The sequence below is a fragment of the Hypanus sabinus genome, chromosome 8 (assembly GCF_030144855.1).
Source record: "Hypanus sabinus isolate sHypSab1 chromosome 8, sHypSab1.hap1, whole genome shotgun sequence".
In the NCBI taxonomy this organism is placed as follows: Eukaryota; Metazoa; Chordata; class Chondrichthyes; order Myliobatiformes; family Dasyatidae; genus Hypanus; species Hypanus sabinus.
This window is the reverse complement of record NC_082713.1, coordinates 141,091,261-141,110,397: the sequence shown is the minus strand read 5'-3', so window position 1 is coordinate 141,110,397 and position 19,137 is coordinate 141,091,261. Positions and strand designations below refer to the sequence as shown.

Below are 19,137 nucleotides of genomic sequence, written 5' to 3'. Positions count from 1 at the left end.
CACTGTAGTCACACATTATGATCCACATCACCTGGTAAAGTTTGCCTGTGATGCCTCACCTTATGTTATAGGTGCAGTCATGTCACATGTTATGGGTGATGGAAGTGAATGCCTCATAGTCTTTGTATCACGTTCCCTTACAGCTGCAGAGAAATGTTGTGAACAGATTGACAAGAAAGGTCTTGAGTCTGGTTTTGGGGTGTAAAGCATTTTAATCAGTACTGGTATGGGAGAGAGTTCACCCTTGTCACTGATCATCAACCAATAGTGTCCATTTTCAATCCACAGAAGTGTGTTCCACTAACAGCAGCAGCATGAATGCAGAGATGGGCTCTGTTTCTTGGAGGACACAGTTCCAAAGTTGAATTCAAAAGGATGACTGATCATGGAAATGCTGTTGGATTGTCCAGTTTCACAGCCACAAGTCTCACCTGTTAAGTGTGACCTGTTTTGTCAGGAAAGATGTCATCCCACAAGAGTAAGAAATCCTACACAGCAATTAAATCTTTTAGGCCTGAATGGGGCCATTTAAAATTTAATATGTTGTGAATGTCTGTATATAGTAGCCATATTACACAGTATACTGTATATGTAATTGAGATACATTCTCTGTTGAGTTGGGCTTTATAATTAAGCAGGGAAGAGTGTTGTGTATTTAATATCTCAGTAATATTTGAGTAATATTGTAAATATATTGTTTGATTAAACATTCTTGGTCATTTAAACAATTCATTATGAGTTGCATGTATAAATGCGTGAAGTGCATATGGCATCAGATTCCCATGTGATACTTGCACGCCTCACTTAAAGTAACCACAAAGTTAGACTCACATTTCAGACTCCCATGTCTTCCTTTGAATTATTTTAATGTTTTGAAGTTACAAAATATAACAACTGGATGTTTGGGAGGTGTTATCAGAGTGGTCTAGGCCAGTGAGTTAGGTTTATTTTATTGATGTGGGTGGTACAGTGAATGATTATTTAATGTGTTTGACATAATAGCAATGAATTAGACTATTCTTTTCATCAATTGTGATAAGCTTCTTGTATGGTGAAATAGTTACACTCACCTTACTCATTTTGCTTGTGCAGGTGGGATATCCAGCCTTTGACTTATTCTTGTAGTTGCAATATTTATATTGCTTATTCAATTATATAGTTGAAGTCAGTGGCAGGTATACAGACTCTACTTTGTGGAGTTGGGCAATATCTAACATTTGTATTGCAGAAATATTTACTTTCCTCTTATCAGTCCCTCTTGGTCTTCTCCTGGTGCTCCCTTGACATAGAAGTCAATCTTTAATCAACTTCACTCACCTTGTATAATATCAAGAAACAACAGATTGCATTGAATTGATTATGTAGTTCTACAAAACAATCTGCTCCATTGTGGTTACAAAGGGACAATGTAAAATTTCCCTGGGTGCATTTATCAAGCTGCATTTGGAAATTCAGTCCATCATTAATCATCAGCACAGCAAAGGAATATCACATTGACTGTGCTATCAAGTAGCTCTTACGGACAAATGGGCAGCTCATTGACACTTTGTTTTGGTTCTGTTACAACATGACTCCAGATCTCATTACAGCCAGCCCAAAACTTGACAGAACAATTAAAAGCAAAGGCGAATAAAGATATATCAAAACAGCATTTCACCAGAAAAGCAGTAAAATTGAAGTCAATGGAAAGAAAAAGGGGGGAAAAACTGCAGTGGCTGAAGTCGTTACAAGTTCAGAGTAAGATTGAAAGCCAGTCATCACAGTCCTCAGCTTTCACACAGAAGTTCCATGGAACAGTTTACTCCTCCTGAACTTCCTTTCGTCAGAAGATAAGAAATGAGTATACCAGTGTTCAATTCATTTCACAAACTATATACCCCCATGCAGCACAATCTATTCAACATTTGTATTTGGGGTAATTAGTGGCACGTAACATTGATGCCACACAAGCGCCAGTCTCTAATTGACACTAGTCATTTAAACAATTTTAATTTCACCAAATTTCCAACATACTGTGGGGTGGAGGGAGGGGATGGATTTACCACAGACATGAATCTTGACTGGACTAGCCATATCAGTACTGTGGCTACAAAAATAAGAATAGGTACCCAGTGGTGAATGACTCACTTTCTGACTCAGTGCAAATCTAAAAATCCTGAGTTAAAACTATGATTCCAATAACATTCAAGAAGCTCAACCCCACTCATAAGAAATTACTCACATGATTGACACCACATTTGTGGCTGCAAGACTTCACTCTGTCCATCAGTGTCACTGTGGCCATCTCCAATTGTACTGTAGCAACCCACTGAGCTCTCATTGACAGAACTTCCAAAGCTCTTGCCTCTAACATGTGGAAGGACGAAGAGAGCAGCTGCATTGCCTCCACCAACGTTATCTTCTGTCAAACATAACCCTAAATGGAAAACGTATCAGTTGAGGTTTCTTTAATGATGCCGGGTCAAAATTCTGCAACTTCCTAATAAACAGCATTGTGGGAATACTTTCATCAATAGAACTGCACTGGTATTTTAGTCTTCTGAAGGACAATTAGGAATGGATATTAAATGCTTGCCTTATCAGTGGGGTAATATCTTGTGAGTACAAAGAAAAGCACTTGAAACCATTGGATTAATTTTGTGGATTTGAGCAGTCACTGTAAAGCTATAGCCTTGTTGGCAGCTGAGAGCTAAACAAACAGTGAAAAATATATTGACACTTTTGAAGCATTTTATTGGAGGTAGTTGCTCATAACAACAGGACTTTTTTTGCTCGGCCTGATGAACTCGGCCCAAAACATCGACTGTTTACTCTTGTGCCTCGATGCTGCCTGGCCGTGTGTTGCCAGGAGTAGTTCCCTTGTTGTCTTCAAATAAGAGTCTGGGGATCTTTAATATTCACCAGAGGAACCATGAAGGGCCAGAAATACAGCATGACTGACAAAGTACACCTAAGTCCTGCACTTAAGCATCAGCTTAAATGTTGGTTCTTTCTGTCGAATCCTGATCCTTCTGATTCAAAGGGAGAACAACTTCAGCACAGCTGAAACCTTAAAGCAAGAGACATCTTGCAAAAGTTTCCTGTTAAAAGATAACCACTAATAACACCCAAACCACACGGTGGGAAACCAATCAGATCAATATATTATTTAAAGCAATGGTTTTCAATGTGGGCTATATGGCACTCGGGTGGCCGTGCCGGGTTTTGTAGGGGCCACAAGTAAAAAATAAGAAACTGGGTGCCAGCCACAGGAGGTTCTGAACAGGCCATGATAAGTCAGAATCAGAATCAGGTTTATTATCACCGGCTTGTGATGTGAAATTTGTTAACTTAGCATCAGCAGTTCAATGCATTACATAATCTAGCAGAGAGAAAAAAATAACATAAAAATAATAATAATAAATAAACAAATAAATCAATTACCTATATTGAATAGATTTTTTAAACATCTAAAAACAGAAATACTGTATATTAAATAAAAGTGAGGTAGTGTCCAAAGCTTCAATGTCCATTTAGGAATCGGATGGCAGAGGGGAAGAAGCTGAGTGTGTGCCTTCAGGCCTCTGTACCCCCTGCCTGATGGTAAAAGTGAGAAAAGGGCATGCCCTTGGTGCTGGGGGTAATTAATAATGGACACTGCCTTTCTGAGACTCCGCTCCTCAAAGTTTACTGTTTTAATGAAATATTACTAAAATATATAAACAAAAAATGAATATATATAATTTATTTGGAACTCTAAATGTAATGAATGAGAAAATATGCTATATGGTTCAAATGAAGTAGCAAAACAGCTGTGTGTGTGTGTGTGTGTGTGTGTGTGTGTGTGTGTGTGTGTGTGTGTGTGGGTGGCTGTCAATCATTATCTCTGCTCCTGTTTGATCACGCACAAATCACGTTCACACCCTGCAGGACGATTCACTGAGTCCCACTCCACATCCAACCCCAAATCACAAACTACAGCTTGGGTGGGGTTCGCTGCAGCAGGAGGCTGGAACTGTTTGCCTTCCACTGACCCGTGCCCGTTATAATACTTAGAAAACATGACATGACTGTTTTTGCAGAAGGTTGTCTGCCAGAAACGGCTAAACTGCAGAGAGATGAGAGCACATGAAGTCTGCCACTGCATCACTAAATTCCGCTGCAACTTGCATTAAATCCCTGATACTTATATTTTGAAAGTAAGTTCAATTCACTTTTCTTAGTCGTATTCTAGCATTTCTAAGTGCTACAGCCTAGAGAACAAATTGTCGCTGCTGAGTCTGACATATTTTACCAGTCAGAAATATTTGAAAAGCTGCATCTATTAAACAAGCAGTTACGAGGAAAAATCTGCAATCTCATATTATGCAAAGAGGCTATCGCCGCTTTCCTTGGAAAACTCAAACTTTTCAGCAGCAATATTGGACGTTGCAAGATGATGATCTGATTGAAACAACTGCACATTGATGTGGAATTTCGGTTCAGAGACCTGATGGAGATGCGTACTCTAGATTGGGTGGTGGATCCATTCAGGGTGAATGTAAATGATGTTGACACTACTTTGCGAAAATGTCTTATTGAGCTGCAGAGTGATAGAACAGCTCAAGCAAAATTCAAATACAGAAAGTAAAATTTCTGGATAGCTAGTAATATTCAAAGTAAGTTTCCACAGCTCTGGAAGAAAGCAAAGTTATTTTAATTGGATTTCCCACCTCTTCTCTATTTGAATGTGGTTTTATTCAAGCTCTTCACCTGCTCTCAAAAGCTCTTAACCATCTTGATGTTGTGAAAAGAGGCGATCTTCGATTATTTTTAACAAGTTGTAACCCCATATTCAAAAACTCATTAGATTACATCAGTCACAGGGATCTCACTACATATCCAAAGCCACAATATTAAGCACTTTTTTGTTGCTAGTTGGAAAAATATTATATATATTACAAAGTATCCTATTCAGAACATTCAAATAGTTTTATTTTTCATATACACCTATAGGTAGGCCTCCATTAGTCTCGATAGGCCATGGATTTGCACCTTGGAAGGTTTCCAGGGTGCAAGCCTGGGCAATGTTTATTTTATGGAAGACCGGCAGTTGCCCAAGCTGCAAGTTTCCCCTCTCCATGCCACCAATATTGTCCAAGAGAAGGGCATTAGGGCACATACAGCTTGGCACCGGTGTCGTCGCAGAGCAATGTGTGGTTAAGTGCCTTGCTCAAGGATACACATACAGCCTCAACCAAGGCTCAAACTAGTGACCTTCAGAGAATGTTGAATGTTTGTGAAACTGCAATAGTAAAAAAAAACATTATGGGAATCATATATAGGCCTTCAAATAGTAGCCAGGATGTGGGATTGAGATTGCAAAGGGAGCTGGAAAGGGCATGTAATAAGGATAATGTCAGAATTGTAATGGGGGATTTCAATATGCAGAAGGATTGGGAGTCAGATTGCAAGAGAGGGGATTTCTTGAATGACTATTAGATGGCTTTTTAGAGCACTTTGTGCTTGAACCTGCTTGGAGAAAGGCTATCTCAGAGTGTGTATTGTGTAATAATCCAGTTTCATTAGTCTGCTTAACATAAGGGAACCCTTAGGAGGCAGTGATCATATATTGATGAATTCATACTGCAATTTGAGAGGGAGAAGCATAAATTACATGTATCAGTATCACAACGGATTAAAGGGAATTACAGCGGCATGAGACAGGAGCTTGCCCAAGTGGATTGGAGGAGGATACAGGTGAGGATGACGGCAGTGCAGAGGTGGCTGAATTTATAAGAGAATAGTTCACAAGGATAGTTGGCAGGATAGATGTGTCCCACAGAAGAAATTGTTCTCAAATGGCAGGACTAGGCAACCATGGCTGACAAGGGAAGTTAAGGACTGAATAAAAGCCAAGGAAAGGGCATATAAAGTAGCAAAAGTGAGTGGGAAATTGAGAAGCTTTTAAAGGGCAACTAAAAAAAGCTATAAGAAGGGAAAAGATGAAATATGAGGACAAACTAGCCAATAATATAAAGCAGGATACTAAAAGTTTTTTTAGTTATATAAATAATAAAAGGGAGGTGAGAGTTGATATTGAACCACTGGAAATTATGCTGATGAGGTTGGAATGGGGAACATAGAAATGGCAGATGAACTTAATAAGTACTTTGCTTCAGTCTCTTACTGTGGAAGATGCTAGCTGTATGCCAGAGGTAGGTGAGTGTCAGGGAACGGGAGTTATTGTTATTTCAAAGGAAGAAGTTCTAGGCAAACTGAAAGGTCTTAAGGTGGATAAGTCACCTGGGCCAGATGGACTACATCCCAGAGTCCTGAAAGAGTTTGCTGAAGAGATAATGGATGCATTGGTCATGACCTTTCAAGGATCAATTGATTCGGGCATGGTCCCAAAGGACTGGAAAGCTGCAAAAGTCACTCCACTCTTTAAGAAGGGAGGAAGACAAAAGAGAGGAAATTACAGTATAGGCCAGTTAACCTAATCTCAGTGGTTGGGAAAGTGTTGGAGACCATTATTAAGGATGAGGTTTTAGGTACTTGGAGACTAGTGATAAAATAAGTCAAAGTCAGCATGTGTTCTGTAAAGGGAAATCTTGCCTGACAAATCTGTTAGAATTCTTTGAGAAAGTTACAAGCAGCGTGGACAAAGCAGAGGCAGTAGATGTCATTTACTTAGATTTTCAGAAGGCATTTGATAAGGTGCCTCACATGAGGTTGCTTAGCAAGATAAAATCCTATGGTGTTACGGGAAATATACTGGCATGGACAGAGGAATGACTGACAGGCAGAAGGCAGTGAATGGGAATAAAGGGGCTTTTTCTGTTTGGCTGTCAGTGACTAGTGGTGTTCCTCAGGGGACAGTATAGGGACTGCTACTTTTCACATTATTTGTCAATGATTTAGATAGTGGAATTGATGGCTTTGTGGCAAAGTCTGCAGATGATATGAAGATAGGTGGATGGGGTAGGTAGTGCTGAGGAAGCAATATGATTGCAGCAGGACATAGACAAATTGGAAGAATGGGCAACAAAGTGACAGATGGAAGACAGTGTTGGGAAATGCATGAAAACGCATTTTGGTAAGTGGAACAATAGTGCAGACTATTATCTAAATGGGGAGAAAATTCAAACATCAGAGGTACAAAAGGACTTAGGAGTCCTCATCCAAGGCTCCCAGAAGGTTAATTCACAGGTTGAGTCTGTGGTAAAGAAGGCAAGTGCAATGTTGACATTTAATTTAAGAGGAATATAAAAAAAAAGGAGATAAGACACCAGTCAGTCTGCACTTGGAGTATTGTTAACAGTTGTGGACCCCTTATTTCAGAAAAGATGTGTTGTCATTGGAGAAAGTCCAGAGGAGGTTCATGAGGATGATTCTGGGAATGAAGGGTTTAACATATGAGGAGTGTTTGACAGCTTTGGGCCTGTACTCACTGGAATTTAGAACAATGTGGGGGATCTCATTGAAACCTACCAAATATTGAAAGGACTAGATAAGGTGGATGTGGAGAGGATGTTTCCTCTAGTGGGAGCATGCAGTACTAGAGGGCACAGCCCCAAAATTGAGGGGTAACCTTTCAGAACAGAAGTAAAGAGGAATTTTTTTTTAAGTCAAAGAGTGGTGGATCTGTGAAATGCTCTGCCACAGATTGCAGTGGAGGCCAACTCCATGGGTATATTCAAAGTTGATAATTACCTGATGGGTTAGGGCATCAAGGGATATGGTGAGAGGGCAGGTGTATGGGGTTGAATGGGTTCCAGATCAGCTGTAGTGAAACTGTGGTGTTGTCTTGATGGGCTGAGTGGCCCAATTCTGCTCCTATGTCTTATGGTCTAAGATTATCACCATTAGTGAGATTGAAGCCATCTCTATAGGCCAGACCAGATGAGAATTGGAGATATCTTCCCCTGAAGAACATTTGTGAACCAGTTGTGATTCTGGACATACAGTAGCTTCACCCTTAGTTACAGAGATCTACTCTTTAATTTCCTTAGATTTTCCAACTGTCATTCGAATTATGTCCCTGGTTCAATTGTATAACTCTAAATTTGTTTAGATTATTTTTCAGTTACACACTTCCTAAACCTCCGTCAAAATGTATACTTTCTTCCAGTGTATCCCCCTCCTCTTCCCTCCCGAGAATCGCCCCCTGTTGACCATGTTATCAATCACAAAGAGCCGGCTCTCCATCCATCGCCGGGACGGTCAGAGGGATTTCACCGAATTCACTCCCGGACTTTTTGACTGATCACTGGGGGAAATCAACGAAAACCAAGAAACGATGAGCACTTCGACAGCTGGGTACCGTGAGCGCGCAGTGAGTACAGATCGGCACCCTGTATCGCTCACTCGGCGCGTTTGTTTATCCTTTCGGTCTATTCCTTGCAGTTGTTAAATCTGTCACCGATGTGAAAGATGTAATCACTGTAATTTGTAAGCCCACGCCACTCTGCAAGTTCCAATCAACGAGCACCCGCTGCCTGTTGGGTATGAAGGGGGATCGGGGGTAATATGAATATTAGGAAAGAAATAATCAGTTCTTGCCACTCGTGCACTCTATTTAGCTTTCCTCTTTTACAGGGTTCTGGTCTGACTACGTGGCATTAATACCCCCCAGCACACAGTTGTATATTATCTGCCTTGTGTGAGATATTGTTTTGAACAAAGTTTTTTTTTCTTGGGGTATTAACGGTGATTGTGATTTCCCTTCTCTTTAAAGTTTTAAATAAGCTCAGAAAACTACTGGATAATTTCAGTGAAATATTTTTATTAGCTCTTCGCCAAACTCTCTTGCTTTCCCCAGCACTTCTCCCGTCAGCAGCGAAATGAACAGGCTAAATATGATGACAGTGTTAAGTCGTGCCCCGACTGATTTGGGCAAATTAGTCTCCATTTGGCGTGTGGAATTTATCCGTAGCTACAGTTTACACATGGGAATTTGTCACAATGGGACGTCGTGTATAGATCAATTAAAATTTGAGGCTAAGTTTAAGAAAGGGTTGGAAGTGGGAACTCATCTCGTGCTTTTATTTCCATGCTTTAGTGAGTTTGAAGGTTCATTTGCCCCATTTCTTTCTGATTGACTGCCAGTACGGAATTTCACAATTGGTATAGATTGATGAATTGAAACTAGGTATTCAATCATGATTGCAAATCAGAATATCTGCGAATATTAACTTTACACTCAGGCCATCGAAGGTCTTTTCGGAGCAGTTGCGTTCTCCGGGTGATTTCATTCCCTCCCGCCAAACATCGATATCGGTTGCCGTTGATTATTGACACAGTCAATAATTGATTTTGTCTGGGAGACTGAATGTTGTGATACCATGAATTCTAAAATCTTCTCTGCATCAGCCTGGGTTTCAATTTAGCAGAATGCGTCCTTGTGCAAAAATTGGGATATTGATCCCGGATTTCGTGCTATTATGAATGGAATTCTAATGCTATGGTTATGTGTGAAGGTCTCGAATTCATGATGTACATTTTTCTGATGTATCATTTTGCAAGGGGGCTTTCACCCTGGGATAAAGCTAAGAACACAAGATTGCAGTATTTTGTTTTTGAAAAACAAAATTTAGTTTTGTTTATGTTTCAAGGGATATCCTGGATGTTATGTAAAATATCAGTTAACATGCTGAAAGACCATCTTAGAGTAATTAATGGCTCTGTTAGATTATAATGAACTCTCCTGGGGCCTGTGTGGCAAGCAGAAAAGCATTGGGCTCTGAGGTTTCTAGAGTACCTTAATTGGTTAATTGTTATTTAACTTGGTTAATTGGTAGGCTCAGGGATTCCAGTTCACCTGTGCTAGAACCCTCCTTAGTGCTTATTGCTGGGCCTAGTTTTGAGAATGTTTTCATCTCACATTCTTGCTTGGTTGAGCCACTGGAATACCTATGTATAAATTCAGTTTGTTGTCTCTACATGGGAACTTGTCTTTCCTCCACACTTGGGTTCCATTGTTGCCAGCATACACCATGAAGGTGACATGGATCCTCAAATAAGTTGTTCCACTTAAAATCTTTGTTTACAATTTCACATATTATATACTTTCATTGTAAGCGCTCACAAAGGAATCCATGAGTCCTATTCCCTCACTCCTTCAAAAGTGGCCAGTGAGAGAGTGGGCCAATGAAGGAGTGGAGCTTTGACTTGAGAGATTCTGGTAGTTCTGGCAGCTGGACTGTGCAATCAAGTCAATTGAGATTTGAATAGTTCAGCAGAAAGCCATTGATTAGACAGTCAAGATTTGAATAGCTCACTCAGCAGAAAGCAGCTGATTGGGCAATTGAGGTCAGGTGACCAAGCAATTTGAAAAGCTCAAACTAATAAATAGAGGGGTAGCTCAAATGGAGTGGCCTGTGGAAAGTGGCCATTGAAGGAGTGGGGCTTTGACTGGAGAAGCTTCAATGAGAAGAAGTGGAAGATGAGCTTGTTCCCAGTTAGTCTTTACAATGCCTCCTGAGACGGTGATGTGGCAGTCTTGCCGGAACTCCCTTCTCCTGCAGAGTCACATCTGCCAGAAGTGCATGTGGGTGGGCGATCTGGAAGACCGTGTGAGGAATCTGGAGCAGCAGTTTCGACTCATAAGGGAGAATGAGGCAGTCATAGATGAGAGCTACAGGGAGATAGTCACACCTAGGCTGCCGGAAACAGGTTGTTGGGTGACAGTCGGGGGGGAAAGCGAAGGTGAGTAGACAGATAGTGGAGAGCACCCCATAGCCATTCCCCTGAATAATAAGTTTTCTGTCCTGGATACTGTTGGTGGGGACAACTGACTAGGTGTGAGCCATGGTGGCAGGGCCTCTGGCACTGAGTCTGACCCTATGGTGCAGAAGGATGGGATGGAGAAGAGGAGAGCTGTCATCATTGGAGACTCTATAGTCAGGGGAGCAGACAGGAGATTTTGTGGACGTGAGAAGGACACCCGCATGGTTTGTTGCCTCCTGGGTGCCAGGGTCCGGGATGTCTCTGACCAGGTGCATGACATCCTGGTATGAGAGGGAAAGTAACCAGCAGTCATATGATACATGTTGGAACCAATGACGTAGGCAGGAAGAGAGATGAGGTCCTAAAGTGTGAGTTTTGGGAACTAGGAAGAAAGCGGAAGAACAGGACCTCAAGGGTGGTGTTCTCATGATTGCTGCCAGTGCTACGTGATAGTGATGGTAAGAATTGGAGGAGATGGCAGTTGAATGCGTGGCTGAGGAGTTGGTGCAAGGGGCAGGGTTTTAGATTTTTGGATCATTGTGATGTCTTCTGGGGAAGGTGGGACCTGTCCAGATTGGATGGTTTGCACCTGAACTCGAGGGGGAGCAATATCCTTGCAGGTAGGTTTGCTAGCATGGTTCTGGAGGGTTTAAACTAATTTGCAAGGGAGTTGGGACCTGGAGCGATACAGTAGTGAAAGAAGTGCATGGAGTAAAGCCAGATCTAATATAGAGAGAGGCTTTGAGGAAAGAGAAGCAGAATAAAGGGTGTAAAGGTAGTAAGGTAGAAGGGCTAAAGTGTGTGTACTTCAATGCAAGAACCATCAGGAACAAAAGTGATGAACTGAGAGCTTGGATACACACATGGAGTTATGATGTGGCCATTACAGAGACTTGGCTGGCACCAGGGCAGGAACGGATTCTCAATATTCCTGGATTTCAGGGAGGAGGGGTGGCATTACTGATCAGGGATACTATTACAGCTACAGAAAGAGTGGGTAATGTAGCAGGATCCTCTTTTGAGTCAGTATGGGTGGAAGTCAGGAACAGGAAGGGAGCAGTTACTCTGAGGGGTATTCTATAGGCCCCCTGACAACAGCAGAGATGCTGAGGAGTAGATTGGGAGGCAGATTTTGGAAAGGTGCAAAAATAAGTGTTGTTATCATGGGTGACTTTAACTTCCCTAATATTGATTGGCACCTGATTAGTTCCAAGGGTTTAGATGGGGCAGAGTTTATTAAGTGTGTCCAGGATGGATTCCTGTCACAGTATGTTGACAGGCCGACTAGGGGGAATGCCATACTAGATCTAGTATTAGGTTACGAACCGGGTCAGGTCACAGATCTCAGTGGGTGAGCATCTGGGGGAGTGTGACCATCGCTCTCTGACCTTTAGCATTATCATGGAAAAGGATAGAATCAGAAGACAGAAAAATTTTCAATTGGAGAAGGGCAAATTATGAGGCTATAAGGCTAGAACTTGCGGGTGTGAATTGGGATGATGTTTTTGCAGGGAAATGTACTATGGACATGTGGTCGGTGTTTAAGGATCTCTTTTTAGGGATAAATTTGTTCCAGTGAGGAAGATAAAGAATGCGAGCATGAAGGAACTATGGGTGACAAATGAAGTGGAAAGTCTGGTCAGGTGGAAGAAGGCAGCATTCATGAGGTTTAGGAAGCGAGGATCAGATGGGTCTATTGAGGAATACAGGGTAGCAAGAAAGGAGCATAAGAAGGGGCTGAGAAGAGCAAGAAGGGGGCATAAGAAGGCCTTGGCGAGTAGGGTAAGGGAAAACCCCAAGGCATTCTTCAATTATGTGAAGAACAAAATGATGACCAGAGTAAAGGTAGGACCAAAATGAGATAAAGGTGGGAAGATGTGCCTGGAGACTGGAAGTGAGTGAGGTCCTCAATGAATACTTCTCTTCAGTATTCACCACTGAGAGGGAACTTGTGACGGTGAGGACAATATGAGTGAGGTCGATGTTCTGGAGCATGTTGATATTAAGGGAGAGGAGGTGTTGGAGTTGTTAAAATACATTAGGATGGATAAGTCCTCGGGGCCTGATGGAATATTCCCCAGGCTGCTCCACGATGTGAGGGAAGAGATTGCTGAGCCTCTGGCTAGGATCTTTATGTCCTTGTTGTCCACGGGAATGGTACTGGAGGATTGGAGGGAGGCAAATGTTGTCCCCTTGTTCAAAAAAAATAGTAGGGATAGTCTGGGTAATTATAGACCAGTGAGCCTTGCATCTGTGGTGGGAAAGCTGTTGGAAAAGATTCTTAGAGATAGGATCTATGGGCACTTAGAGAATCATAGTCTGATCAGGGACAGTCAGCATGGCTTTGTGAAGGGCAGTCTGTGCCTAACAAGCCTGTTGGAGTTCTTTGAGGAGGTGACCAGGCATATAGATGAGGGTAGTGCAGTGGATGTGATCTACATGGATTTTAGTAAGGCATTTGACAAGGTTCCACAAGATAGGCTTATTCAGAAAGTCAGAAGGCATGGGATCCAGGGAAGTTTGGCCAGGTGGATTCAGAATTGGCTTGCCTGCAGAAGGCAGAGGTTTCGTGGTGGAGGGAGTACATTCAGATTGGAGGGTTGTGACTAGTGGTGTCCCACAAGGATCTGTTTTGGGACCTCTACTACTTGTGATTTTTATTAACGACCTGGATGTAGGGGTAGAAGGGTGGGTTGGCAAGTTTGCAGATGACACAAATGTTGGTGGTGTTGTGGATAGTGTAGAGGATTGTTGAAGATTGCAGAGAGACATTGATAGGATGCAGAAGTGGGTTGAGAAGTGGCAGATGGAGTTCAACCCGGAGAAGTGTGAGGTGGTACACTTTGGAAGGACAAACTCCAAGGCAGAGGGATCTGGGGGTACATGTCCACAGATCCCTGAAATTTGCCTCACAGGTAGATAGGGTAGTTAAGAAAGCTTATGGGGTGTTAGCTTTCATAAGTCGAGGGATAGAGTTTAAGAGTCGCGATGTAATGATGCAGCTCTATAAAACTCTGGTTAGGCCACACTTGGAGTACTGTGTCCAGTTCTGGTTGCCTCACTATAGGAAGGATGTGGAAGCATTGGAAAGGGTATTGAGGAGATTTACCAGGATGCTGCCTGGTTTAGAGAGTATGGATTATGATCAGAGATTACAGGAGCTAGGGCTTTACTCTCTGGAGAGAAGGAGGATGAGAGGAGACATGATAGAGGTATACAAGATATTAAGAGGAATAGATAGAGTGGACAGCCAGCACCTCTTCCCCAGGGCACCACTGCTCAGTACAAGAGGACATGGTTTTAAGGTAAGGGGAGGGAAGTTCAAGGGGGATATTAGAGGAAGGTTTTTTGCTCAGAGTGGTTGGTGCGTCGAATGCACTGCCTGGGTCAGTGGTGGAGACAGGTACACTAGTGAAGTTTAAGAGACTACTAGACAGGTATATGGAGGAATTTAAGTTGGGGGGTTATATGGGAGGCAGGGTTTGAGGGTGGGCATAACATTGTGGGCTGTAGGGCCTGTAATGTGCTGTACTATTCTATGTTCTCTGAGCTATTTTCATTCACATGCTCATCAACTCTATCCTAAGTGTCTTATTACCACTTACACTGGAGATAATTTGTAGTACTTAAAATTGGGTACCAATCAGCACTTTTTTTTTGGGATATCGGAGGGAACAAACTAAGTTTGCTAATAATAAAGAAACAGATGGAAGGACAGACTGTGATGAGGACATCAGGATCCAGTGAAAACTGGCCAAAGCGAGTTTAATGTGGGGATGTGTGAGGTCATGTACTTTGAAAAGAGGAATCAAAATGTGATTATTAACCCAATGGAAAGTGACAGCAAATGAATGAGTTTCAGAGGGAGCTTGGTTTTCTAGTACATCAATCACAAAATGTTAGTAGGCAGGTCTAAACAAGCAGTTAAACGTGCAAATAGAATATTAGCCATTGCTGTGAAGAGATTGGAGTATAATGCAGATAATTTTTTATAGTTGTAGAGGGGGTTATTAAAATGTTACCTTGAAGTACTGTGGACTGTTTTTGTTACCTAACCAAAAAAATGATGTGGTAGCATTGGAGGCAGTGCAAAGCAGATTCCTCAGGCTAATCCATAGAATTGTTCCATCTGGAGAGGTTGAACAGTTTGGGTCTGTATACCTTGGAATATAGAAGAATGGGGAGTAATTTTTTTAAAATATCAGATCCTAAGAAGGCTAGATAGGGGAGATATTGACGTGTTATCACTCATGGGAGAGTAACATACAAGGGGAATAACTACAAAATAAGGGGCTGGTCATTTAAAACTGAGGTGTATAGAAATTTCTTCTCTGAGGGTAGTGAATTTTTGGAATTCTCTAGCCCTGAGGGTGATGGAGGCTAGATCATTTGACATATTTAAAGCGGATTTGGATGAATATTTGAAAGGTTAAGGTATAGGGAGCTATGAGGAATTGGCATAGAAGTGGAGATGATATCAAATGCATTGTGATTACATTGAATGGTGGAGAATGTTTAAGGGGGCTGTTTGCATACTCCTGCTCCGTTCTTTGTGTGTTCTTGTGAAATGAGAGCACCAGGAGGAAATTCACATGGCCTCAAGGACAATATGGCAACTTCCTAATGTCCAATTTGGACCACAGAAGTTTTGAGAAGAGGGGATTTCACTCAGGTCCACTGACTGAGTAGAAAAAGGCAGCAGCAGATTGCAGCAGGTTATTTGGAGCTCTGACCAGCGGCCATCGGTATTTGGGATTGATTAGCAAGAGCAAATTAAAGGAAAGCAGGGGTAAGTGCAGTGAGGAATGGTGAGGCTTTGGTTCTTCAAGGCTTCAACAAAGAGAATTCAGTCAGAGAAAGCAAAAAAAAAGGAATGTTTTTTTTCTTTCTCTTCTTTAAATCTGCTCAGCTAGGATAGTAGAGATACCAGGCAAGATGGTTGAATGCTCCTCTTGCAGGATATGAGAAGGCAGGGAGACCTCTGATGTCCCTGGCGATTAAACTGTGAGAAGTGCATTCAGCTGCAGCTTCTAACATTCTGTATGAAGGAATTGGAGCTGGAAATGGATGAACCCTGGATCATTTGGCAGGCTGAAGGGGTGATAGATATAGAGAGGTATTTACACCCAAGGTGCGGGACACAGGAAAATGAGTGACAAACAGGAAGGGGAAAGGGTTTAAGGAGCCAGTGCAAAGTACCCCTGTGGCAATCCCCTTAACAACACTCTGGATACTGTCGGGGGTGGGAAATGACCTAACAGAGGAAAGTCACAGCTGTCGAGTGAGTCTGCCTCTGTGACTCAGAAGGGAAGGAGGGAGAAGAGGCATGCTATGGTGACGGGGGATTTGTTAGCTAGGAGAGTGGACAGGAGGTTCTATGGGTGAGAACATGATTGCTGGATAACAAGTTGCCTCCAGGGTGCCAGGATCCAGGACATCTCGAATCGAGTCCTCAGCATTCTTAAGTGGAAGGTTGAACAGCCAGAGGTTGTGGTCCATGGAGGTAGCAATGATGTGGCTTGAACAAGCAACCAGATTCTCCAAAGGGAGATCAGAGAGTTGGGTGCTAAGTTAAAGGCAGCACCTCCAAGGTTGTGATCTTCAGGCTGCTACCTGTGCTATGTGCTAGTGAGGCCAGAGCTAGGAAGATCATACATTTTAACATGTGGCTAAGGTCTGGAGGGAGGGCATAAAAGTTTTGGATCACTGGGCTCTCTGCCAGTGTTTTGCACCTGAACTAGAGGGGGTAAATATCCTCGCAGGAAGTTTTGTTAATGCTGCATGGTGGGGTTTAAATTAGAGTTACAGAAGGATGGGAACCAGCGTGCCAGAATAGTTAGTGAAGGGGTTGCGGGGAAAAAACCTCAGACAAAGTCAGGAATCAAAAGGTTGAGCAAGGTGCGACTGGTGTCCTGGACTGTGTATATTTCAATGCAAGAAGTATCATAGGAAAGGTGGATGAGCTCAGGGCATGGATCAATACATGGGATTATGATGTTGCAGCATTGTGGGACTTGGTTGCAGGAGGGGCAGGACTGGTAGCTCAGTATTCTGGGGTTCTGTTGTTTTAGATGTGATGAAGAGGAAGGGATTAAAGAAGGAGGGGGCATTACTAGTTGGGGAAAATATCATGGCAATGTCTGTCAGAACAGACTGGAGAACTCAGTTGGGTGGAACTGAGAAATAAGGGTATGACCACATTAATAGGGCTATATTACAGATCACCCAATAGACCTAGGGATTTAGTGGATAAATTTGTAGTTTGTAGACTGCAGTTTGTTGCAAGAAACATAAGGCTTTTAACGTAGGTGATTATAACTTTCCACATAGTCTGGGAATTTCATACTGTTAAAGGACTAGATGGGATAGAGTTTGCCAAATATGTTTAGCAAAGTTTCCTTAATCAGTACGTAGAAGTCCCAACAAGAGAGCATGCAATACTGGATCTGCTATTAGATAATAAGACAGAAGTTTGTGTAGGGGTACACTTTGCATTCAGTGACCACAATACCATTAGTTTAAAAGTAAATAGACAAAAAAAAGGTCTAGTCTGTAAGCTGAGAGTCTAAATTGAAGAAAGGCCAATTTTGATTGTATCAGAAATGATTTGGCAAATGTGGATTGGGCCAGGTTGTTTTCTGGCAAAGTTGTACTTGGTAAGTGGGAGGCCACCAAAAATGAATTTTGAAAATACAAAGCTTGTATGTGCCTGTCAGAATAAAAAGGGAAAGAAAATAAATGTAGGGAACCTTGGTTTTTAAAGAGATATTGAGGGAGGCGCATAACAGGCATAAGCAAGCAGAAACACGTGAGGTGCTTATGGAGTATAAGAAATACAAGAGAAAACTTAAGAAAAAAATCCGGAAAACTAAAATAAGGCATGGAGTTGCTCTAGCAGACAAAGTGAAGGAGAATTCTAAGGGGTTCTGCAGATATGTTAAGAACAAAAGGATTTCAAGGGACAAAATTGGTCTCTTCAAAGACCAGAATGGTAATCCAAGTATGGAGCCAAAACAGATGGCAGAGAACTTAAATGAATTCTTTGCATTGATATTTACTCAGGAGATGGACACAAAGACTATAGAAGTAAAGCAAAGCAGCATCAACTTCATGGACCCTGTACAGATTATAAAGGAGGAGATGTTTTCTACTCTGAGGCAAATCAGGGTGGATAAATCCCCAGGGTCTGACAAGGTGTTCCCTCGGACCTGCAGGAGGCAAGTGCAGAAACTGCCGGGGCCCTAGCAGGGATATTTAAAACATCCTTAGTGACAGGGGAGATACTAGAAGATTGGAGGATAGCCAATGTTTTTCTGCTATTTTTTTTTAAAAAAGGCTCGAAACATAAACCAGGAAATTATAGGCCGGTGAGTCTGACATCAGTTGTGGGAAAATTTTTGGAAGTTATTCTAAAGGACCAGATATATAAGTATTTGGATAGACATGGACTGATTAAGGATAGTCAGCTTGGCTTTGTGCATGGTTGATCATGTCTAACCAATCTTGTAGAGTTTTTCAAGGTTGCTACCAGGAAAGTGGATGAAGGTCTTGCAGTAGGAGTTGTCTAAGTGGATTTTAGTAAGTTATTTGACAAGGTCCTCTATGGGAGTTTGGTCAAGAAGGTTCAGTGCTTGGCATTCAAGGTGAGGTAGTAAATTAGTTTAGACATTCACTTTGTGGAAAAAAGCCAGAGAGTGGGAGTAGCGGGTTGCCTCTCTGACTTGATGCTTGTGACTAGTGGAGTGCCACAGGGGTCAGTGCTGGGTCCTTTGTTGTTTGTCGTTTATATCAATGATCTGGATGATAATATGGTTAACTGAATCACCAAATTTGTGGATGACACCAAAATTGGGAATATAGTGGACAGTAAGGAGGCTGGATGTGGCTTGCAGAGGGATCTGCAACAGGTGGGAAAATGGGCTGAAAAATGGCAGATGGAATTTAATGCAAACAAGTGAGAGGTTTTGGACTTCGGTAGGTCCAACCAGTGTAGGTCTTGTACAGTGAACAGTAGGGCACTGAGGAGTGTGGTGAAACAGAGGGACCTTTGAATACAGGTACATAATTCATTGAATGTGGGTCACAGATAGATAGGGTGGTAAAGAAAGCTTTTGGCACATCAGCCTTCATAAATCAATGTATTGAGTACAAGAGATAGGATGTTATGTTGAAGTTGTATAAGATGTTTGTGAGGCCTAATTTGGAGTATTTTGTGCAATTTTGGTCACCTACCTACAGGAAAGATGTAAATAAGTTTTAAAGAGTTCAGAGAAATTTTACAAGGATGTGGCTGGGTCTGGAGGACCTGAGTTATAAGGAAAGATTGAATAGGTTAGAACTGTTTTCTTTAGGAATAGAAGATTGAATGGAGATTTGATAGAGGTATACAAAACTGAGGGGTAAACTATAGGGTAAATGCAAGCAGGCTTTTTCCACTGAGGTTGGGTG

General features: G+C 42.0%; 1 protein-coding gene across 22 annotated transcripts in view; it reads left to right on the top strand.

The window, feature by feature from the left end:
• LOC132398497 (ninjurin-2-like) overlaps nucleotides 1–19,137 on the top strand; it is a 304,819-nt gene that overhangs the window by 59,766 nt on the left and 225,916 nt on the right. For 19 of the 22 annotated variants that reach the window (XM_059978054.1, XM_059978043.1, XM_059978039.1 and 16 more), the window contains one exon: nucleotides 289–478. In XM_059978054.1, coding sequence (XP_059834037.1) covers nucleotides 386–478 — 93 coding nt within the window. In that variant the 5' untranslated portion in view covers nucleotides 289–385. Of the gene's footprint in view, nucleotides 1–288; nucleotides 4,179–8,092; nucleotides 8,297–19,137 lie in introns of all 22 variants that reach the window. The other 3 variants (XR_009513678.1, XR_009513677.1, XM_059978058.1) reach the window with 1 other exon arrangement.